Raw genomic sequence first — 25,669 nt, 5'->3', positions numbered from 1 at the left:
TGATGCACATTTTACAAATGCATGGGTAAGTGTATGATTGTAGATAATAAACAGTTACCAGGATAACCACGTGATGACAAAACCTCAGAACAATTAAAGCTCAAAGTGATTCTATGATAAGGTATTAGCCCTAATTCCACTGGGAAGGGTGGAGGTGTTACCCACCATTTATCCTCCGAACCCTGGAGTCATGCGAGGACTGTGTGAATCACGCTCCCCTAAACGTGTGATGATGACTGTCGGATGCCTACTGGGAATCAGGTCGGTATAACCGACGCTGTCACCTTAGAGTTTATGAATAGTTAGGTCAGTAAAATTGACGCCATGGCATACTCCAGTAGAAGACGGGTAGGATGGGAGCGGAAGAGATTAGGAAGGATAGGATGATTTTAGAATAGCTTGGGAACCTGGGTAGGGTAAGATTTATCCATTAAAATCATAAACCTAAAACTCTAATTTTATAGTCTCTTGATATTAAAACAAAAATTTTAAAATCTAAGAAGGGGGTACTAATTACTATCATAAGTAATCAGATAAGATAAAAACTCTAACTTCGGGACGAAGTTTTTTGAAGGGGGAGTGTATGTAACGACCCATCTAAACTAATTAACTAATATAAAGTTATAAACTTTATATTAAAACTGATATGATAAACTTCATATTAAAAATAAATATGAGTTAAACTTTAAAATAAATATGAATTAAACTTTATAATAAATATAAATTTAAACTTCATAAAATATATAAAATTAAACTTTATAATAAAAATAAAATTTAAAAATTAAACTTTATAATAAAAATGAAATTTAAAACCTTATATAAAAGGTGATGCATAAACCAAACTTGGTGACATAAACAAAGTACATGTATAAACAAAATAGATCAGATGGATAAATATCTGAGAGTCTGAAATGCATGCGAAGGCGGGGGGAAGAACGGAGGAAAAAGGAGGAGGAGAAAATCAGGAGAGAACCAGGAGGGCAAACCAGAGGAAGAAAATTGACCATTGGAAGAGCTTTAGGCATTCTGAGGTTCTGGGCACGGGGGACAGTGAGCTCCTGTGAGAAGCTTACTGGATTGAGCAGCCAGGCTCTGCTTAGTCTGGCTGGGAGGAATTGGTCTCCCGGTAATTGGAGCGGCGTAGCCGCAGGCAACATCATCGGCAGCAGTCCAGGTAGCAGTTCAGGTAGGTACCTGCTTTAAAATTCTTTACTGTTTCTGTCTATCAGTTTTTTGGTCTTTACATGTGATAAATTCCTTACTGCTTTCTTTACTTCTGTTCTCGGCCCTTACAAATGTGGCCCTTACATCGGTGGGGAAGGCAAAGAAAAGTCTCAATCAAGGACAAAGCTCAAAGGGAGAAGAAAAGAAGAAATATTTGTCGAAGATCAAGTGCTTCAGATGTGGTGAGTTTGGTCACCACAGTACCTAGTGTCCCAAGAAGAAGAAGGACAAGAAGGAGAAGCAGGAGCAAGCAACAACTTCAACAGCAACTGATAATTTGTCCAATAGGTTGGAGGACGAATTCGCTTAGGATGCAACTATACCTCCAGGAGAGAGGTAGGGAGATCTTGAACTCTAGTTCCGAGAGTTACGAAGATTTGGGCAAGATCCATGCAGGACAACATCAGACAGATGCTTCCTCGCAGATCATTACCCTTTCTACAAGGCCCACAATTTTAGAAGCATATGGATTAGCGTCATCTTGGCGCAATCAGATCACGAGGGATAATAGCAGAACTAGTTGCAGTCAATTATTTGGGGGGGGGGGCCTAGTTAGAGCATAGACACACTCAATAAACAATGCAAAAGCTAGTGTTGATTTTTGGGTAGCATCGGATGTGCTCTAGCTCTGAAATTTTGTGGAGGGGCTAGAACACATGAGATCTCCAAGACCCAGAAATCATTTCGTGAAATTCCACACAGATTGTATTTTATTAATTTAATTAATATTTTTAATGGGGTTCCTAAGTCTAAATTAGGAAAATTAAAATATTAATGGGTATTAATAAAAATATGGGTGAGAAGCTTCTAAGAGATGAGGATCAAGTGTAATTTAATCTTAGCCATTGATTAGAAATTAGATCACAGTGGTTGATTTCTCAACAGGAAAAATATAAAAGGAGGCTTGGGGCCAGTTGGAGAATACACACACACACAGCAACACTTGAGCTAATTCGAAATTCTATAGCGTGGTTTGCTGAGAATTTCGGAGTAAGTTTCTAGTGCAAAGAGGGGCGCTTTGGCAGAGGGACTTCAGTCCAAGGCTGAGAATACATAGCAGAGAGGCAGCACAGCGACAGGGAGAGACAACGCATCTCTAGAAGCGTGACACAGAGGCTAGAGGAGTTGACACAGTCACTTAGAGGTAGCATTGGGGTTTCTGTTAGGCAAATCGAGCAGCAGTTAAAGAAATCGATTTTTGAGCCAAAAAGGATCACTGGGAGGGTGACGCAATTCCAATGCTGCGCTGGGAGCAGCCATCGCTGCACAACACTGGGACAGCGCAGTCACCTGTGGGGTTTGTTCATCCAGTTGTTGGATTCCCCAAAATATGTCTCCAGATGAAGGTACTTCTACTAGGTTTATTCTCGTTTGGGTGAGCCAGATTTGGCACCATAGTTGTATTCAGAAATCTACTTAATAATAAAACCCTCATATCTGTTGCACCGGATTTCCCACATTGGATTTTTCCGGGGACGTTTAGTCCAAAAATAACTGTCCTTTGTGTGGTTGTCTCATTTATTTTTTCAGTACTTGATCTGTATATTGTTGTAGGCTACAGTGTATTTGCATTAATATTTTCTGAATAATTCTGAAAATAACTTGTAAACTAAAGAACACAACTAGGTAATGCAAATTAGTTTACTGCAGTAGAATTTATGCTTTGTTAGATTCAGATATTTTCACATGGTATCAAAGTAATTGCAGATCAAGGAGGACTGAGACCATCGACGAAAGAACAAAAGAAAATTTGTGTGCAAAGGCAACTGTCCCAAGAGACAGCGCAGTTTCTGGCCGAGAGAGTAGAGGAGGGGTGACGCAGTCACCAAGGGAGGCTCATGCAAAGCCTGCGTCAGACTGATTGGGTGACATTGTTGCTGTAGAGGGCAGCGCAGAGACTGTTGAGTCTCGTTTTTCCGGTTGTCGTGGCTAGAGGTGCAGCACAGATTTTATCTGGAGTTGCTAGTGGGGTGTTGATTCTTTTGGTGTAGAATAGTACCTAGTGGGGCAGAAGCAAAGTAGAGGGAACCAATTCCTCAGAATATTTCTTGCCAAGAAATCTAGATCCAGTGCTGAGTAGCGGCAAAGAGAGATCAAAGAGGGGTGGTTCAACAGTGGTAGGAAGAAGGATTTCCGTGAAGGAAATCAAAATTCTGAGGGAACTTGTTCCTTAGAGGATTTCTATCGCCAAAGAAATCCAAATCCGAGTTTTGTTGGGACAGCAGCAAAAGAGGGAGAAGAGAACCAATTCGACATTTCTATTTGGGAGAGATGGTAGTCGCATCACATACGGCTACGGGATCCCTTAATGACAGTAGCAGAATACGGGAGTCAGTTGGTGCGAGGGATGATGGAGCGACAGCGGCAAAGCTAGACTGCGAAAGTCAGAAGCAACGCAATAGAGTGTTGAGCAGTGCAGGAGGCACTAAGCAAATACAACAGCAGCGTAGTAGCATCAAAGGGTCAACACAGATTAGCAGAAGAGGTAGCTTCAACATCACAGGGTATCTAGACTGACCATCATGTCAGTTTTTGGGTGACTTTTCAGTTTCTTTCTTCTCATCAACTGAGTTGCAGTGCAACAGTTAGCAGTGGCAGTGCTATGGGCAGCATGATGCAGCATATTGAGCGGGAGCTGCAATACATATGTAGCAGTCACAGTTGCAGTGTCATGGGAAGCAGTACATATTGCAGCAACGTAGTGGATGAGGGGCAGCAAGCTGAGCATCAGCAATGCAAAGGACCGAGGTCGTGGATCAGTTTGAAACTTCTGCTAGGAAGTATTCCTATAGCACATTCCTCGCTAAGAGGGAGTGTTGATTTTTGGTTAGCATCGGATGTGCTCTAGCTCCGAAATTTTGTGGAGGGGCTAGAACACATGAGATTTCTAAGACCTTGAAATCATTTGATGAAATTCCACCTGGATTGTATTTTATTAAAAATATTAATATTTTTAATGGGATTCCTAACTCTAAACTTGGGAAAATTAAAATATCAATGGGTATTAATAAAAATATGGGTGAGAAGCTTCTAAGAGATGAGGATCAAGTCTAATTTACTCTTAGCCGTTGATTAGAGATTAGATCACGGTCATTGATTTCTCAACAAGAAAAGTATTGAAGGAGGCTTGGGGTCAATTGGAGAATACACATAGAGAGAGCAACACTTGAGCTAATGCAAAATTTTGGGCGTGGTTTGATGAGAATTTCAGAGTAAGTTTCTAGGGCAGAGAGGGGCAGTTCGGCAAAGGGACTTCAATCCAAGGCCGAGAATACATAGCAAAGAGGCAGCACAACACCAGGGAGAGACAACACAGCTCCAGAAAGGTGACGCAGAGGCTAGAGGAGCTAACGCAATCACTTAGAGGCAGCACTGGGGTTTCTATGAGGCAAATTGAGCAGCAGTTTAGCAACTCGATTTCCGAGCCAGGAAGGATCGCTAGGAGGGTGACATGGCTCCTAGAGGAGGTGAAGCAGTTCCAGCGCAGAGCTGGGAGCAGCCATCGCTGCACAACACTGGGGGCAGTGCAATCACCTGTGGGGTTTGTTCATCCAGTTGTTGGATTCGCCAAAATATCTGTCTCCAAATAGAGGTACTTCTGCTGGGTTTATTCTCTGTTGGGTGAGCCGTATTTGGCACCCTAGTTGTATTCAGAAATTTCCTTAATAATAAAACCCCCATATCTATTGCATCGATCTTCCCACATTGGGTTTTTCCAGGGATGTTTAGTCTAAAAATAAGTGTGTCCTTTGTGTGGTTGTCTCATTTATTTTTTCAGTACTTGATTTGTATATTGGTGTAGGCTGCAGTGTATTTGCAATAATATTTTCTGAATAATTCTGGAAATAACTTATTAAACAGAAGAGCACAAGTAGGTAATGCAAATCAGTTTACTACAGTAGCATTTCTGGTTTGTTAGATTTAGAAATTTTCACAGCTAGTTGCAGTCAGAGACTCAAGAGACACTTGCAGAGCAAGTCCAAGGACACAATTGACTCAAAGTTTGATTTTCAGTTGTAGTAGTTGTTGCAACAACAGCATGAGATCAGAGGCAGCACAGAGCAAAGTTAGCAGCCGTACAGGGTGGTACTATGCAGTGTCAAAAACAACACAAATGCAGTAGGGTTCAGCTGCAGGGTTGGCAAATGAATTAGAGTATGGGCAGTGGCTTGGTGGGTAGTGACAAGTTGTCATAGTTGTTAGACATCAACAACATGAGGGAAGGTTTTACGGGAGAAAAATAGTAGAACACCTTCCTTGCTATGAGGGAGTGTTAGTTTTTGTAGCATTAGATAGGTGTTCTAGTCTCCACTTTGGTCAGAGAGGCTAAGAAACACAATATCTCCAAAACCCAGAAAAGATTTCGGGAGAAAACACTTAGAGACAACTCAATTAAGTTAATTAATCAATAATTAAAAATTGTCCCAGCATAACTTAGGAAAATTGATTAATTAACAACAATTAATTGAGAAAGATCGAGAATGCTCTAGAAACTCACACAGATTAAACTTGAGATGATCTGAGTCGTTGATGGAGATTTGATCATGCCCGTTGGTTCACCAACAAGGGATTATAAGAGCGGGATGATGGGGCTGGAGAAGATACATAGAGTGAGTGGGTGATCTAGGCAGATCGAATTTCCCAGACAGAAAGGATTTAGCCAGGGAAGGAATTCAAGCAAGAGATCGAGTAGCAGAAGTTGAGAAGCAGCAGCAGTGAGATTTCGAAGGAGTTTCTAGTTCCGGAGAGACAACAACAAGAGGTCGAGTTATTGCTCAGTGAGGTTGTGTAAGGACTGTGCAGGCAGCGTTAGAGGGAGTTTGATTTATTTGAAGGAGAGGGTGATTCAATTGTTGGTGGCCGGGAAAAATTCCATAAGGCCAAGCGAGTTATTTTCAGAAGATGATTCTAGCAGAACGACAGCATCAAAGCAGTTCCAGAGGCAATACAAATTGGTATGTGCAGAGGCTAACGTAGGGGTGTTTTAGCAACCAGTTTATGCCAATTTCAAAGTTAAGATTAGCATCAGGTGAGAAAATTGTCTCACTAATGTTTTGGCCAGATTATTTTCCTGAGGATTGCCAATTTGACATCCAGATATTTTGTACTCATATTTCACTGCTACATATAATAATAAAACCCTCATCTGTTGCACTAGTTTTCCCACATTGGGTTTTTCCGATGACATTTGTCCAAAGACAATGGTGTCAATTTTATTGTGCATACTCCATTTTTCAGTTCTAGTTTTATTTTTGCAATGCATTTTATTTTAGTTGAAAATTGCAGTTGTGATTTTATTCATTGTTTGTCGTAATAGCAAATAAATTGCACATAATAATTTCAGTTAGAAGAATAATTTCCAATTGCTGCAATAGAGTGAAAATTTCAAAGGAAAAGCCCATGGGGCTTTGGATAGACAATGAATGGGTGCACTGTTAAGGCACTCCTTGCGATAGGTCACTGGTTCAGATCCCCCATGGGTGCTTACCTACCCAAAAAAAAAAAAAAAATTCAAAGGAAAAAGTCCCTCTTCAACAATTAAAAAAATCCAAAATAATACATAGGGGCATTCATGCCACATGTATAAGGAAAAGAGGCACTAGCAAAGAGTACAAGAAGTTTTTGGTGCAGCAACTCACCTCCAAATACTTTATGAAGGGTTATAAGCGCTATGTCATAGGGTTCGCTGAATTTGAACCTTGAGGTTCGAAATTTGGCGAACCCAAAAAAAAATTCAAATTCGTTCAGGTTCCGCGAACCTGATACTCGAACCTTGAACCTCAATGAATTCGAACCTGAAGGCGAACCTAAAGACGAACCTGAAGCCCAATTTTATATTTTATTTTTTTGGGGGTGAGGTTAGATTTCGGAAAGTTTTTGTCAGTTGTTTTAAGGTTTATTAGAAAAACCATGGGCAACACATGGCTTTCTCTTGTTCCTCTTCCCACCAATTAGTTTCCCGAGGTGGACACTGGTTTGGCTTTATTTACCATGGTTGTCGATTGATTTTCACAAGCCAATTTCAGTTTGAGGGTACTCGCTCTATTGTGCTCAATGTTGTCGCTGTGTGTTGTATTCTCTGCAATTTCTTGAATTCAATTTCTAGAGACTGCTTGTCCCCGCCGCACGGAGCGTGAAGTTAATAGTGGTCGTGATTTGTGGCTCGTGGATGCTCACTACTACACATATAGTTTTATCGATTGATTTTGATTTTTTATTATTTTATGTCATATATATATAGTCGAACTTAATGCCGAACCTCATACGAACCTAATCGGAAAATTTGAATTCGAATCGAACTTAATTGTTTCCGAACTCGAATTCGAACCCAAACCATGTCACATACGTTATAAGAAGATTCTGGTGTGGCAACCAGCCTCCAAAGGCCTTATGAAGGGGTATAAGGGTGTTTTGGTGCAGCAACCAGCCTCCAAATGTCCTTCAATGTGCAAGGAATCTCCACTAAGTCTTCAAGACCTGCCATCAAACCCTCCAAAGTGGACCCATAAGCCCCAAATGGGTATGACCTGCTCTACAAGTGTGTAAAAAATACTTCAAAACTGCCCAACAACTTGCCTTTCATCCTTTCACAGGTGGACCCATGGCCTCCCAAATAATCACTCAACCATCCCCACCCCAACATTCGGTCTCCAAGAAGCCACATGCTTAGCCTCCAAAGGCTCTTCAGATGTACAGTCACACCTATTAATCAAGCAAGCAACACCCCATTGACATGTGGACAATTATGCCATATCAAAACCCTCCAAAGGGAAATAATTGGGACCCAAAGGGACTTATCTGACTCCAAAGGTTTAGCAACTAAACCTCAAATCCACCTTTATATATGGACAAGTGGGTCAACATGTTTTTCTTTCAAGCTCTTCATGGTCTCAAGTTAAACTGCTTCTGGTTATATGGACAGGTCGGCACAGATTTAAAACTCTAATTTAAATCAATTTAATCTTCAGTCTATATGTCTTCTCAAACATTCCTGCATCTTGTCTTAGGTCAGCCATTAAACACGAAAGAAGGCTGGGAATATATATAACCATAACCACAAAAATGTTCCAAAATCATGCACCCTTTGTAATTCTGCTGCCAGGAACAGGACTGAGCATACAGTATCTATACAAGGGTTGATTATTCCTTTTCCTTCAATATTGAGCTTACCTTTTACTGTAACCAAAGTGTGAGCAATAAGAGGTGAGGTGTTCCCTTAGACAGGCTCAAAGTATTCTTTGTTACATGCTGAAAGGTCACTGCGACCATTGTTTCTAGTCTTTTGGCTGCTAGGCCCAAGGATGCTCCAGGCATGAAATCAGGTTCAACTAGTATTCTTTCTAAACTAGAGCACACATTCTGCTGGAGTGCTCTTTCTGCTGATACATTTTGCTACTTGACTGCTGTTACATGTTTACTGGAGATTATTTCTAGTCTTTTGGCTGCTTGGCCGAAGGATGATCTAGGCATGAAATCAGGTTCAACCAGAATTCATTTATAATCTGAAAAGAAACATTGTACTGGAGTGTTCTTTCTGTTGATACATTTGCTACTTGAATTTTGTTACATGATTCCTGGAGATATACTTCACTACTGGAAACAGTGTTAAATCTGCAGGCTGTCTTGAAACAGGACCAGACACAGTGCACTTACAGCCTTTAAATTGTGAATTCTCCAAACTTACCATCCTCAATCGGTTGGAATTCAACGTGCCCTACAGGCTGCCAATACCATAGTGGAACAACGGACATGAAATCAGTACACTGTCTATGTTTTGTACAGTCCAACATGCCTTAAAAAAACTTGTAATGAAGAATCCCCTGCTACCGAGTAACGTAACCATAGAGTGACACAATTTTAGTTTCCATAGCAAACTTTCTTCACACCACATGCCTTCACCTTGGTCAACGATCTTCTTGTTAGTAAAATCTGTACTAGGTAGAATGACTGATAGCTGTGCTACATCTCAGAATGCCATGTATTATCCGAGTGCCCAGCAAAACAGTGGGTAGCATGGAATGACCCTTAAGTCTATGTCTCAATTATTCATCAGATATCTTCCTACCTCGTGTTGGTTGAAGGTGTTTCTCAATGTCATTCTTCTATCCCTATCAATCATGACACATTTTTGCTAGGAGTTTGTTCTATAGGCTTAGTACCTCGGTTTCCACCTTCCTCATTCATGGATTTACTTGCAATTGTCAAGTGGATTATCATCCTTGCTCCCTAACTGAATAATTCATCTTCGTGACCTCAGCTCATTTATTCACACTGTTAGGATCATACTAATATCTATTGAAGTTTTGACTCACTAGTATTGGTGCCAATTTTTACAATCGATGGGTCACATCATATCTAGCATGGATTTCATCTTGATTTCTAGCTAAATTGCTTCTCCCATGTTTGAATTCAATTACTTATCGAGAATCAAATTCAGTGGATTAGTGTTCCAAAATCTGTCAAAGACCAACTGCATGTGTTGTTCCTTTCAAAACAGTATGGGAGCCTATCTTTTGAGCTCTCTTCAACTGAATTTTTGAGTTCCTCACATGTCCAGGCCCCTTTCCAGCTTAGGGGCCTCATCTCCTGCAGTTTTATGCCATCCAGCTCTGGCAGATTTATATCATTTATGTTAGAGAATGCATTGATGATGTATTTGCCAAGAACAATAGTGTCTTAAATCACTTAGTCATGCAATTAATTTCCCACCATTAACCAAAAAAAATGCATCACTGGAAAGAAATTATATCATCTTAATGATGACAAATTCCATAAGAATGGTCTCACCCAATAGATATTTGGCTATATTCTTGCCCTCACCCCAAAAACTTAAGGAGCAAACGCCATAGCTTAAAACCTCCTGAACATAATCCCAGCTTGGGGATCAAAATTCGTCAAGGTTTCTGAATCCAGGAAAAATGAAACCATGTCTGGATGGAAAAGAAACTAATGAGTGCAACTTCAGCTTTCAATAGGAGTATGAATCTTTCAGTGTACTGGTGAGTTTCTGGCACAACTTATTCCAGCAAATGCTGGTTTCATTTATGGCACTCCAGGCAAGACCAGTCTGGAATTAATTTACATGGAAAAGCTACAAAAAGAAAATTGAATAGCAAATGAAGTGGTTACTTAATTTCTAGCCTTCAAAAGAATTTATTTTTATTATCGGGTCACAGCTCAAATAACTGCTCGAATGTTTTCCTCAACTCAGAGAAACTTCACCAAAAGAGTTAAATTCTGTATCTCTATGATCTATTTAACAAGTTTTTCACTGACATCAGGTTCCATAATACATTGGGTTGGCTTTAATAAATGCTTAGTATGTCAGAAACAATGTCAAAGAATATATTCACCTTCCAAGACAGCAATAGATAAAGATTACCTGGCAGAAGACAAATGTATTAAAGATCAGTGTGTTTAAAATTGATTCTGCATCAGAACCATGTAGCTGAAGAAGCCGTATTCCTTCCATCTCCAAAACTGCTAATACAATGAGTTGATAGACACTTTGACCAATTATATTCCTCCACATAGAATTACTGATAAAACTTTGAGTTCTTCCTACAGGTAATCTTTTCATCAACTCATCATTTGGAGGTTCTGTTGCCAGTGCCAAAGCACCAAGTGTATCCATAATCAGATTGACCCAAAGCAACTGAACTGCAGTGAGGGGGGCAGTTCCTGCAGTTCAACACAAAAAATGGATGTGAAGATATCAAAGTTTTCAACAAAAGCTACCAAAATAGATAGTAGCACCTATTGGCAGACACATCGAACTACCCATAAGAAAAAGCAATGTCAAGCATCCACTTTAACATGCAAAAAACATACCATAAATTATCACAAATTCCTGCAAACACGTTAAGATTTACAAAATGGATCTACTGGCTTCAGTAGCATAAAAAAGTAATCAATACTAAATAATCTCACCTGTTATACATGCTGAAACAAAATTCAAAACTAGAGCAACCACATTAACTGTCAGCTGGAACTGCACAAATTTTTGAATGTTTACATATACTGAACGCCCCCATCTTGCTACATTTACAATTGTTGCAAAATTATCATCTAAAATCACCACATCGGCACTCTCCTTCGCAACCTGCGATTAAACATGTATATTACACACACAAGACTACAAGAACATGACATTAGGAAATTAACACGGTAAATTCTATAGAATTTGCAGAGCAACAGCAATGTAAAAGCTAAATATTATTGAGGTTTCAGATTAAGTTCCCAATTTCCACCAAGAATAGGGTGTACCAAGCTGCAAGCATAGTTACATCGTACATGGAACATCCTTGATCTTGAATGCCATGGACATGTTTCATATACCAATGTAATTGCTTTGGCTAGTTCTACTTAGTGACATTGATAATCTTGGCATTTCCAAATCTGAGAATCAACAAATTAAGCATATGGAATACTTTGTAAGCCCTTCAGACTATCTAGCAAATGACCTTTCAACAATATGCAAAACAATAACATTGTTCAAGAATTGTACGTTCAAGCTCACTATAGCTGACTCTGGTAGGTATTTGAAAATCAGATGAATTTAGATGGATGGCATGGAGGAGGGAAAGTACTTAATTGACATTATTGCTTCCAGAAAACCTTCACATCTCAGGGAAGATATAATAAATACATTATAGGACTTACAGGAGATGAACTATGAACATCCCCAACTCCAAGTGTTGTTTTTCACATTTTCAATCTACAAGAGAAATTGTGTAGTTATAGAAATGTGATCTAAAAGCACCTAAGTATTATCCAGAATTTCGATTCAAAAAATTCTCCACCTGCTGGATTGAAGATAATGTTTGGGACAGTAGGCAGTACACATAGGCATCAACTGAACAGTGCAAACTGAAACTTGAAAGAATGGAAGTGTGAAGATAATAAAAATAGAGCAGAAATAGGCACATAAGCATTGGGCATCAATCACTTAATAAGAATAGTAGAGATGGAAGGAAAATAATTACTTCAAGTGAGAACTGGAAGTGATTAGGGAAGGAAAAAGCCCCAGACTGCCAAAATGTAACATAACACCTTTAGTAATCAAGACAGAATTTAAGTTAAATATTGTCTTGTATAATGTTATTTTATTTTCATGGAAGAATTGATGAAATATGTATTTTGTTTCAGCATTTTGGTTGATGTGCTGACTAGTCTATTGAAGACTTTGTCTAAATATTAAACAAGTTTAAATTGCACCTCCTTGCAGAGATTAAATGAAACCAATTCAAAATACAGGCATCACATATGTGAATATTGCTCCACCTGAATTCGAATAAGGAAGAATAAGATGAGCAGCAAAACATGATAAAAGATGCATTAAGAATTGTAGAAGACACGGAAATTGAAGCTTTGAGTTGATATATCTCATGGTTTGTGGGCTAATTAATTGTCCCTTACTCCAAACTGCTGACAATCTGAAGTGAATGTCAGATTCATTAACAGAAAATTGCTAGTGCCAGTGGGCTCACTCTCATGGCAGGGGGTGAATAGGATAGCTAGAATTTCACAATGTAATAACGAAGAGTTGGAAGATTGTTAGATGCTCCATCTTGTACAAATTTGTACAAGTCACAAATCGCTTCATGAGTCAAGTCAGTTTTGTAGCTCACATTTATTGAACCTAACTAAGTCAGTTTTGTAGCTCACATTTATTCAACCTAACTGAGTCCTCTTACTTGAGGCATTTAAAATGTTTATTGTCAGAAATGCTCTTACTTGATGTAAAACTATTGCCTAACAAAGGGTAATTCATATAACAAGTTTGGCACACTTATGAATATGTCCTCTAAAAATTGTATGAGTCAAATATCAATATGACAGAAAGAATCAATTTAATCAAACAATTATGTGCAAATGTTTCAATGTTATTTGATGTCAAGAGTTGCATAAATGTTGAGTCGCGATTATTAAAGATAGATCGACGAAGGAGAAAGTCATTTTGCAAATGCAGTAAGTTGGTTGTGCATTAGGTCATTAAGGAAATGCAGTGTTGATAATTATAGATCATCATCGGACAGGAGCTTCTGCATATGCTAAGTGTCAAGCATGCAGAAGTTGTCCAAATCCTCTCTAGGTATTTGGCATTTCCTTAATTTATTAAGTAAATGACTATTATAATGCTTTCCAAAGTTTAATTTACGAAAAGCACATTAGCTAATTAATTAATGTTGCCTATTGGGCTCAGGTTTTCTAAAGAATAGTGACCTATTCACTTTAGTGAATTAGATCTAATCTCTAACGTTGATCACAAGGGAGGCTTAGGATTTAATCCTAGCCATCAAGCCCTTGCGAAATTAGGGCTATGGACGTAGCTCAATGAGAAATTATAAAACAAAGCCTTAGGAGAGCAGGAAGTCGCATTGAACATTGAGAGTGCAATTTTCTCAAGTGGAAAGTGAGAGACTCAAGGCTATGAAGAAGGAAACATTGAAGTAGAAAAATCCAGAGGAAACCTTGTGGAGGGCCAACTTATTTAGTGCCAATTTGCATTGGCCAAAATTCACCTTGAGGATTGGCACAGGGTGCCATACAAGTCTCAGCCTAGCTGAGTTCGTCTGAGTGCATCAGCACAGGCCATACAAGGAGAGAGGAAGGGCATGTTGGAGATTGGGGTTTCAGTTGGCCGAATTTTTCCAGCCGGCCAGGTTTACAAGGGGCTGACTTTTTCACAGAGGGGATCAAGTTGGCAGGTTCCAATTTCTGTATAAATTCCATATTTCTCTGTCAGTCATTTTGACTGTCAAGGAGCCCTTATTTATTCTGAGTAATAGAAGTGAAGAGTAAATTGGAGGGTTTGAAATTTCTGCTGTGTAATTGACTTTCTATTTGTGCTTCTGCTGCATTCCTATTGTTAAAATACCAGTCTATTTTTTATTCAACAATTCAAAAAATTAATTTACTGGGTTAAATAATTTATAGGTATCAAATATTGCTGGGAATATTTATTCAGATCTGGTATTAGGGAAAATTAACATGTAGAAGCCCACCAGGAAATTGTTTAGATTTCCCTTCATAGTATCTGTATGAACTTATCGAAGACTCTTCATGAAGAATCATTTTCATAACTGTCACCTTACTATCAGAAGACATTAAGAAGGGTTGTTACAGGTTGACCATTTAAGATCATATCAACAGAGAACAATGAGCACTCTGCTAGACCTTCAGTTTCTGCATTTAGAGTTGTTGGAAATTAATCAAGCCCTGCACATGAGGAAAAGGAGGAAATGAGGAACTGCATAATCAGAGAGTCAATTCATCCTTCACTGGAAGATGAGTATGTGCCTTCAAAGTTGAAGAAAGGAGATTTACACTTGAATTCACAAAAAAGTAGAAGATTTACACTTGAATTCACAAAATAATTGGAAAAAGGAAGTGATAAGAAAGGTGAAGTTTCAGCAACCAGATATATCAGTCCTCCATTGATAATAGTTTTCACGATGAGCAATCAGTTTTTCCAGATTAAACATGATGAGACTCATTTGAAATCACTGTAGAAAGACTATATTTAGCCACTTGATATGGAAGACTGTTGGTTCATCTGAATCAAATTATGGATCTGAAAACTGTCTAAAATAGATATATAAGTCCTCCATTGATAATAGTTTAACATAGTGAACTTTGTCACAATGAGCAATCAGTTTTTCCAGAGTAAACATGATGAGAATCATTTGAAATCACTGTAGAAAGACTATATTTAGCCACTTGATATGGAAGACTGTTGGTTCATCTGAATCAAATTAGGGATCTGAAAACTGTCTAAAATTGATCATATCTACATAACACACACTGAAGCTACCATTGGCAAAGAATGTGTCATTATTTCTTGCAAAAGTACTTGTTACACATAAGAGATGATACAAGTAGAATCTTCAAAGAAGAATGCATAATCATGAGGTGCCAGATTACCATTCACTTCAAATTTGTTTTGAACATTGCATTAATGTTATTGTTATGAGGCACCTGAGAGTAGGTTCTTTAATCAGGAGGGGGAGTGATGGGATTGTTAGACACCAAAAGTGGGTGACCCCATAGGATAACTTTTTCTCCTAGTTATCTCTTCAGCCAGCAACCAGCAGCCCTAGAGAGCCACCAATGTAGCCGATATACTGTGCCATTTAATCTCCACTCCATGCATCAGTCATATGTCCCCTCGCCCATCGAGAGCAAATGTTAGAAGGTGGGCAATCCAACCCAAAAGGTATGTTTTTCATTGTGCAATTGGGTGCTTATGCTTGTTTTTCTTAACATCTTGGGCATGGATTATTGCGTGACTTGGAAGAAGGAAGGGTTTTGACCATGGTTTTGTTCCCTCGCCTTAATGGGGGGTTAATCCCCAATCCTTGTCTCGTGGGATCTCCCCTATTGACCTATGGCTTTAGGGAGGGCACTACTTGAGAAATCCTGATTTTTGTAAAGTGGTCCCATGTTCCCCTTCCACATTTTTCCCTCCCCTCCGCATATTACAAGCGCTATTTCATCATTTTCTTTCTCTAGATCCACATGACCATTGGGTCCACAAGGCACTAGCACCCCCCCTTCCATTGTCCACATAGTTGGGTCAGGACTGGAAATGTCGCCTCAGAGGTTGATGCAGCTAAAAGAAAGTTAAAAGCATATCATGACCACAAGCAAGAAACAGAAAAAAAGAATATTATAAAATGCAAAAGATGGTCGGAACATTCAATATAGCACGTGAGAAAAAGCCAAACATGAGCTCTACCCCTCACCATGGCCATCACCCTATTTCCTAGGGGGGCCATGAGTGCCCCCACATCAATAAGGAACCCATGCACGTCCCAACCCCTAGCGAGCGATGAACTATCCCACTTTAAAGGGGTAATAACTGCTTTATATCATTCACTACATGCTCTAATTTCCCAAAGCCCTGAGGAGTAATACAAAGGAAAATCAAGAAAAGGCAAAAGCCAAATAAAGAGGGGTGGAAAAACAAAGGTTGGGACAACTCATGTATCCATGATTTCTCCTTAGCTTACCATGCCTAACCAATTATTTTCCTTTGAGTGAAGGGTACATTTTTGTTAAGGCCATGGTAAATGAGTTCAACAAGCAATACCACCAACATCAATGAAGTTCAACAATCAATGCCACCAACATCAAGGTACTTAAAGGGCTTCATGCTTTTGATCAATGCCAATCTCATACCCTCACACATGATAGAATCAATTGGAAATATTACGATCCCCTAAATCTTGAAATCTTGAAAACCATTAAGTTTGTTGGATTTTGAGTGATGTCTAAAAATCTAGTTTCTCCATATGAAATCTCATGAGTCGAAACCACTCTAAAACATCCTGAGACATTTCTTGGTAATGTTAAAAATTTAAGTAACAGGATGAAAATGAAAGATAAAGGAAATATCACTTTTACTTTAACATTACCATTGATTGCCAGCGTTGTTATGGTTGAGATGTGTGAGGCAAATGAGACGGGAGACATCCCTTTAAAGGCTTGGAGGGGTCGTTTTTGAAGGGAAACAACCCCTAGTTTCCCTCAAAAACGCTTCAGAACACACAAAAACGACTTTCATGTGGTTTGCGGCCAGCCTAGCAATAAATCGATTGGTTTATGATGAAACTGGCCAATTTATGGGAAAATGGCTGATTTTGTCATAAACCGACCGGTTTATGGACGGTTAGTGCCAAAACCCTAGCTAGCGCGCATTAAAATCAATTTTTCTACCGATTAGGTACCTCTGCCTAATGAACCAGCTAGTTTGATTGGTTTAAGGTTCGCAGCAACCGATTTTGAATATTATGGGTACACATGAGTATTAGAATAATGCTATTTTAGTGTTTAATGCTCATTTATGTAGATAAGATCGTCTATGATCTTATTAGCAGTTTCTTATTAGAAACTTGTTGTTTCTATTTTCTTAGTAGAAACTTGCTGATTCTGTAAATACTTTTGTATTATTTATTGAGTTTCATTGCTCATTGTAAATTCATTCATTGATTATGGTATCAGAGCTCGGGTATTTTTTTCAAAATAATTTTTCATTGTTTGAAAAATTTTGTGCTTCATTTCGAAATTGCTCTCTAGGAGTCTGAAATTTTTTTTGGTTATTGGGGGTCACAATTTCTGAGCCGCAGTTTTTTTTGGGCGTCGCGTTTGTTTTCCGCTGGAGCTCGACAGGCCTTGAGGGCGAAACAGAAAGTACCCATCAAATCGATGGGAACCAGATAATTCTTCGCCGGAAGCGACATACTGCCGTCGAGTCTGTCTATTGTCGGCAATATTCAACAGCAAGGAACCCAAGTTTCGTTTGAACGCGTCACGCACAGTGCAGCGACGGGCCAGTAACCAGGGCTTCATGCGATTTTCAGAACCACTTTCGAGCTTATCTCTAGTTTCCATTTCCAGGATCTGCCCGAGAAATTAAGTAAACGACCGCAATATTTAACTGTACCTTGGAAGAATTCCCGCTTCTGCGACTATCTTGGTCCCAGCCACTTTCCGGGTTGTTTCGATCTGTTCCGTGAGCGCATTTGGCTTTAGGAAGCGTCATATATGCCGGCTTTAGGAGCTTCACTGCAACTATGCTTACTTTGTATATCAGTGGAAGGGTTTGGACGGAGAAAGTTCTCTTCCGCTGCTTTCAGAGCGTAATATTTTAGAAGGTAAGCTCTCAGAAGTTGCCGCGATGGAATTTTCAATATTGAGCAGGGTCTTGTGCTTCTGTTTTGGGCGGATTTGCCTTCTGTGTATTTTTAAATATCGGAAATCCGAGTATTTGTCACGAAACATCTGACGCATCTTTGAAAAAAAAAACTGAATGTGTGAAACACAATTTATGATGAAAAACATCGCTGAGGAGACAGGGACATATTGCTGAAGGCGAAATTAATTATTTACTTGGCAGGGCCGAGTTTTCATTTTGGTTTTATTTCATATTGCACCAGCACCTGTCAGATTTTGTCCGGATCAACCGACATCTGCATTGAAATCTGTGCCGAACTCCTTTGTTGTTTTTTGTGTCTTGGGAAACATGCAGATGGCCTCACTAACCAACCTGATGTTAGAAGGCAGTCAACACTTTAATGGCACCAATTATGACATCTGGAAACATAGAATGTTGACCATTTTTTAATATAAGTGTCTTGACCAGCTCGTTTTGGGCAAAGAGCTCAATCCTAGTACACCTGGTACAAATCAAGATAAGTTTGATGATTGAAATCGAGAGGTTGTTATGCTTCTCAAACTCTCTGTGACTGATGATCAGTTACCACAGATTCCTTCCAGCAAGACAGCTGCCGAAATCTGCCAACATTTGAAGGAATTGCACGAGACATCCGACAAGAGCAGAGCTTTCTTCCTAAAGAATCAGTTGTTTTTCATCATGATAGACGAACGTATGTCTTTACAAGAACATCTTAACAAGATTGAAGACATTCGAGATCAGCTCGAAGCCATTGGTCGGACCATGGAGGAAGAAGATATGGTAGTCATCACTCTGAAAAGTCTACCAAAACCTTATGAACACTTCATAGAAACACTCAACATTACCTCCACTAATGTTGATCTGAAGTTTCCGGAGTTATGCACCAAACTCCTACAGCAGGATCATTGCAAACAGCAGTTTGGTAGTGGTGCTTCATCAGCTTCCTCAGAAAATGCTTTTGCTGCCAAATATCAGTCCTCTCAGTCCTTTTAGCAAAAAGGTTCTTCTCAGCCTTCTGATCCTGCTAAGAAGAAAAATGTGCAATGTAATTACTGTCGCAAGTTCGACCACATGAAGAAACATTGCTGACAGAAGATGCTTTTGAACAAAAGAAGCAGGGAGGGTCTCATCAGCAAGCAAATGTTGCAGAACATTTCGAGCAGAAGGAATCTACCTTTTACGCCTTTATGGCTAAGAGGTCCTCAGATCATGCCCCGTCTTCTGCCTAGTACATTGACTGTGGTGCATCACGTCATTTTTCTCACAGGCGTGACTGGTTTATTAACTTCTCATATTTCAGTGATTTTGTGGTATTTGGCGGAGGTGAAGAGTACACAGTGGTTGGCAGAGGTACAGTTCAGATCCAGTTTGATGGGCGCACACTCATCTTCCTGAATGTGTACTATGTTCCTGGTATGGAAATTAATCTGTTGTCTGTCAGCCAGATTATGAGGAACTCTCCTCAGCTTGATGTGGTGTTCAGTGCACACAAGTGCACCATTATTGACAAGGAAACTCGTCTTACAGTTGTTGTTGGCCTAGAGGATCATGGTCTATACAGGCTTCTTGACACTAGTGATTCTCCAGAAGTGGCTCTAGCAGCTCGTGTTTCTCCCATCAGCACTCTGTGGCATCAGCGATATGTGCATCTAAACATTCAGTATCTCTCGCAGCTATCTCGGGAGGGACTTGTGTCAAGGTTACCTGATATTCAGACTCAGCATTTGGGAGTGTGTGGCGCCTGTCAAGCTAGCAAGCAACATCGGTCTTCATTCAAGGATGGCGAATATTGGCGCGCATCTAAGGTACTCCAGTTAATTCATGCTGATATTTGTGGTCCTATGAATACATCTTCAGTTACTGGTTGCAAATATTTTTTACTTATTGTAGATGATTTCAGTAGAAAGATGTGGGTGTACTTTCTAAAACATAAATCTGATGTATTTAGTATCTTTCAGAAGTTTGTCCTTAGTTAAAAAAAAAACTGGTTGTAATATCATGACTCTTAGGACAAATAACAGAGGGGGGGGGGAATCTTGTTCTTCTGCTTTCTCCAACTTCTGTGATACCCATGGCATCAAACGCCAGTTCACTACACCCTACACTCCTCAGCAAAACAATGTTGTCGAACATCGCAACCGTACGGTTGTTGAAATGGCTCGTTCCATGTTACAACACAGGAATGTTCCGAACAAATTTTGGGCTAAAGCAGTGTTTACTGCTGTCTATCTTCTTGACCGATCACCTACTCAGGCTGTTAAGGGGAAGACTCCAGAAGAGGTTTGGTCTGGCCGTAAGCCTACGATCAGTCAACTCAAAGTGTTTGGCTCGATTGCATATGTTTGGATTCCAGCTGCTAAGCACTCTAAGTTGGATTCCAAAAGCTAGAAACTCATGATGACAGGGTACAATGATCACCACAAAGCCTATAGGCTGATAGATATAGACATTGATCGTCTTATCTTCAGTCGGGACGTAGTATTTGATGAAGACAGAGGATTCTTTCAGTGCCCTTCTTCTGAGCAGTGTTCTGAGGATCAGCCTCACAGTGTTCTTCTTCCATTAGGTCCACTTGATGGGAGGGATGATGCAGCATCAGCATTTGATGATGCACTACCTAAGTTCCCTCCAAAAAATAATCCTCCTCTCGCTGCTCCTGTTGTTCTTGAGCCTCCTCCACCTACTCCAGATATTGGTTCTTCTACTCTCCGTCCTAAATGGTGGGCTAAAACTATTGGTGATCTCCGGGATAATGAGCTCCTTAAAGGTAAAACTTCCAGAAATAAGAGCAAACAGCAGCCCACAATTAACTTTGCTCTTATGGCTAACCTACACAGTGTTTTTGAGCCTCAAACCTATTCAGAGGCTAAGGGTATACCTGAGTGGGAACAGGCTATGGAAGTTGAATTCCAAAGTCTTCAGAAGAATCACACTTGGACCCTTTCTGATCTTCCTGCAGGGAAGAAACCCATTAGCTGCAAATGGGTGTATAAAGTGAAATACAAAGCTGACGGAACCCTAGACAAGTATAAGGCTCGCCTTGTTGCTCGAGGGTTCTCACAAAAGGAAGGCATAGACTATGAGGAGACCTTTGCTCCTACAGCCAAGATGAGTACCATACGGCTCGTCCTTGCCTTAGCAGCTCAGTTCAATTGGAAAGTCCATCAGATGGATGTAAAGAGTGCTTTTCTGAATGGTGACTTATAAGAAGAAGTCTAGATGATGCAGCCTCCAAGATTCAAGGTTGCCAGTCAAGAACAGAAAGTTTGTAGTTTAGTCAAAGCACTCTATGGTCTGAAACAAGCCCCTCGAGCTTGGTACATGAAAATTGATAAGTACTTAACAGATCATGGCTTTCAGCAGAGTCCATCTGATGCAAACCTATATATCAAACATACTGGTGATGATATTTTGTTTGTGGTTGTCTATGTGGATGATCTTATCATTACTGGCAGTTTAGCACATTTGATCCATGGGATCAAACAGGATTTGTGCAGCACTTTTGATATGACAGATTTGGGACTTCTTCATTACTGTTTAGGGGTTGAAGTCTGGCAGACTGAGAACAACATCTTTCTCTCTTAATCCAAGTATGCCAGAAGTCTTGTGGACAGGTTCAGAATGCAGGATTGCAAACCTACCACGACTCCTATGGAACCAGGGCTCAAACTTTCAGCTAAGTCATCCTCGCCACTTGTGGACGAATCTTTATTCAAGCAATTAGTAGGCAGTGGCTCTCTCCTCGACAGAAGCCAAGTATTGGGGAGCAGTTAAGGCAACTTGTGAGGCAGTTTGGCTTCGATGCATGCTTGCGGATATGCATGTTCCCCAAGCCAGTCCTACTCCCCTGTTCTGTGATAATCAGGGAGTGCTCAAACTCGCCAAGAACCCAGTCTTCCATAAACGAACAAAGCATGTGGAAACCATTGTCACTACATTCGACAACTTGTTGAAGACGGATCTATTCAGTTATTGTATGTTCCCACAATGGAGAAGCCAGCAGACATCTTCACTAAGCCCCTTGGTCCTGATAAGTTTGTAAAATTCAGAGGGTCTATAGGTGTTGTAAATAGATTGAGCATTAAGGGAGGGTATTAGAATAATGCTATTTTTAGTGTTTAATGCTCATTTATGTAGATAAGATCGTCTATGATCTTATTAGCAGTTTCTTATTAGAAACTTGTTGTTTCTATTTTCTTAGTAGAATCTTGCTGATTCTGTAAATACTTTTGTAATATTTATTGAGCTTCATTGCTCATTGTAAATTCATTCATTGATTAATGAGGATACAAAATGAAGTCATGACAATTTTTTACACAAAGCATGTCATTTTTATGAAGCCACTTGCAACTGGAAATGACAGCGATGATGGATGAAAAATTAGTCGAAACTAAATTCTTGCTCTCTCTTCTCAATTTTTTTCTTCATGAATTTACCCCCACCCCCCCCCCACCCACCTTTATTTGGGGGGTCTTCTATCTCCCCCTCTCTTCCTTTCTTAATCATCATTGTTAATCATCTTTCCTTAAATTTAACTTCTACTACTTATATTATTATTCCCTCCCCTATTAGTAATAATGTTAGTATTTGATTTATTCTTTTTCCCCGTATTTATAATAAATGCTTTTATTATATTATTATTAGGTTACCCCCCATCTTTTGGTAGCTTTAATTTATCAAATGGAATTATTATTCCCTCCCAATTTATTAATCTTATAGAATTAGTAATAATATTATTACTAATACTATAAGATTAATAATATCAATACTATTACTATAATATCAATAATATTATTATTACTAATACTATTTTTATAATAATATCAGTAATATTATTATTATATTTATTACTAGTATATGACTTTAATAATCCTTTTTCCCTTTATTACTAATATTATTTTATAGTATTATTAGTCCCTCCCCTATTATTAATATGGTTTTAGTATATAATTTATTTTGATTGATTTCCCCCCTTCTTTATAATAATTTTTTTATTTTAATATTTTATTCTTATTTATTATTTTAATTATTCTTTTACCTTTGACTTGTTCTTTATGTCTTATTTCTAGAAAAAAAATCTATTAATTATTTGTCCAACAGCTATATTTTTGACCTTTTATTTGTCTAACAGTTATTTTGACTTTTCCTGTTAGCTTTCTTTGTCCCTCTCCTATTTAATCTTGTAACCTGATCTTCATCTCTTTGTCCTAATGATGAAACACATTAGTTGGTTCAAAACGTGACAAGAATAAATCCTAATGTGATGGATTCAGAAGTAGAATCTCTAAATAGCTCTCCTCACAGAAGCCTCAATTCACAAAGACTTCTGAAAGATTAGCATTAATATATGGATGCCATAGCCTTTAAATAAGATGACTTGATTATTGTCATCGGCCAAGGTTTGCCACTTTTTCTGTGACAAGGCTCATGCATTACATGGGGTCATCCCCTCGATTGACCAATATAATGAATCGCTGTGATTAGGTGAACTCTTACAGTTGACTTCACATTCCATGGATCCAATACTTCATTGGGAAATGTGCCTTATATCTATATGCATATCTATTACATCTTTACTAGAATGATCTCCTTAGATCTTGGTTTGTGGGCATTTTGGAGGATGTTTGAGCTTGTTGGCATGGTCTAACTCCTTGTGAGGAGTTATTCAACGTAGCCAATTCACTATTCTATTCATTATTGACTTCTTATAAGAGTAAGTTCCTCTATTATATTGTTTTCCCTGGAGAAGAGGATGCTTATTTTATTTCTTCTAAGAGAGTAAAGTGCATTTCAACAATTTATTTTCTACTATTACTAAAGAGTTTGTTGAGGAAGTTAGAAATGTAATATTTTATCATATTCCTTCGAGAACTAATGGATCTGGGAAAACAATTCCCTCTTTATTGTAAGAGGAGTTCATCCCAAACCTATATAAGGGCTTGGTCTCTCCCCCATTTGGATTGTTAAATTTGGGAAATCTTCCCCCAAAGCTTAATCAAATATATTGAGTGCAATGCAAGTAGAAAGTTTTCTCTCCTATGAAGTGTATGCATGGGGCTTCACTTGTTAAATATTATTGATGGAAATGCTGTGAGGTATAATGCATGGGTAAGATTGTACCTATCTTCTTGCCGGTGATCAACTTCTCTTTCAATAATGTTGATGTCTACTTGACAAAAATGCCATAGTGATGGCCAAATCACCTAATTTGAGTTGGCTAGAATTTTTTTTTTTCATTTAATAAACTCACTGTCGCGCTATCATGGAAATCCTTGCAAGAGGATATGCTTTGGAGGTCTAATGCATGGATAAGATTGTACCTATCTTCTTTCTGATGATTGATTTCTCCTTCAATAATGTAGATGTCTACTTGACAAAAATATCATTCTGATGGCCAAAGCACCTAATTTAAGTGGGCTGGAACTTATTTTTCCATTTAATAAACTCACTGTCATGCTATCTTTAGAGGTTCTCCTTAAATTGGTTCTCCAAGTAAATTTCACATCTTGATATTAACAAGATAAGGAAGATTGTAGATGTATTCATTCAGCTCTTTCATGCCTTAATCATATATAAATACATCACTCAGTTTGATTCTTTGACTCCTTGCCTACTGGATAGGCACTAGGATTGATCTGTCAATCATCATTTCATTTTTCTATACTACACAATTGATTTGTTGAAGCTACTCTTCATTTCACCTTGAGACAATATTGCCTAAGTTTTAGCAATCCTACCTCTTAGGGAAGCCATCCTTGAGTTGGAGAAGAACCAACCCAAAGTGTGAAGAGGATTGGTAAACTGACATAGGCCTCCATCTTAGTTGGCAATAGGCTAGAAGCATTTTTTTGGATTTTAATCAAATGTTGCTAGTTTGTGAGGTAAAAAAAAACTAAGTTACATAAAAGAAAAATTTGCTAAATTCATAATGTGGCACCTATATCAGAATATGCATTCAGAACAGGCCAACAAATGGCTGGCATTGGCAAAAAGGAATGCAGATTTCAATTTATGATTGTATTCAGATTTCCCTCTATTTCAGCAGCCTTCTCTTTATCAGCATTTCCAATAAATAAGAAAATGCATATTTTCTCATCATAGTAATGTTTAAGAGAGTTTTCCAATTCATTTAAATGCTTAGGCATCATCCAAATGACTATAATTTAATTCAGACTAAATGGCACAAAGACAGTTGTAACTCAATAAAACATGAAAATATCAAACACGGTATCTCTAGCAATGACATGATCACTCTACCATGTAAAATCATTTGACAAAGTCATATATGGTAATGTAAAATAGAGAAGGTTGATACAAAGATATCTCACAGACTCATGCTTATCAGTGATGTATGTCATCAAAATTTGTGACATTTATTCAATGCATGCAGGAGTATAAGGGAAAATTATTATGGGAAGTCCAAACCTCAGTCCCAGCTATGCCCATAGCAAGCCCAATGTCAGCTTCATGCAAAGCTGGTGCATCATTTGTGCCATCACCTGTCACAGCAACAACTTCTCCCAGAGTTGTGCGCAACTGTCTCACCAAGGTGTGCTTGTCCAATGGTGAAGATCTTGCCATAACCTGCACCCATAAGGTCAGAAATGTTTAAAGATTTTTCCGCCTAAGTTATTATTACTATTCCTTTTGCAAAAAAAATTATAAAATATTGTTTCAATAATTGCTTTCAAAATCCAAAAATGTTTTCGACTTCAGATTGTCACAGTAAACAAGCATCCCAAACAA

The 25,669-nt window shown here is 38.8% G+C and overlaps 1 protein-coding gene across 3 annotated transcripts in view; it reads right to left on the bottom strand.

The window, feature by feature from the left end:
* Positions 1-25,669, bottom strand: part of LOC149236751 (calcium-transporting ATPase 10, plasma membrane-type-like) — a 207,725-nt gene that overhangs the window by 40,589 nt on the left and 141,467 nt on the right. For all 3 annotated transcript variants that reach the window (XM_089372491.1, XM_089372490.1, XM_089372489.1), the window contains 3 exons: positions 25,349-25,507; positions 11,155-11,326; positions 10,607-10,905 (listed from right to left, as the gene is read on the bottom strand). In XM_089372491.1, the coding sequence (XP_089228617.1) occupies positions 10,607-10,905; positions 11,155-11,326; positions 25,349-25,507 (630 nt within the window). The remainder of the gene's footprint in view (positions 1-10,606; positions 10,906-11,154; positions 11,327-25,348; positions 25,508-25,669) is intronic.

The sequence above is a fragment of the Pinus tabuliformis genome, chromosome 8, assembly GCF_031772625.1.
Source record: "Pinus tabuliformis cultivar Carrire ecotype Pingquan chromosome 8, CPIR1, whole genome shotgun sequence".
Classification (NCBI taxonomy): domain Eukaryota; kingdom Viridiplantae; phylum Streptophyta; class Pinopsida; order Pinales; family Pinaceae; genus Pinus; species Pinus tabuliformis.
Note: the sequence above shows the minus strand (reverse complement) of the source record. Positions and strands in the feature narration are given on the sequence as shown.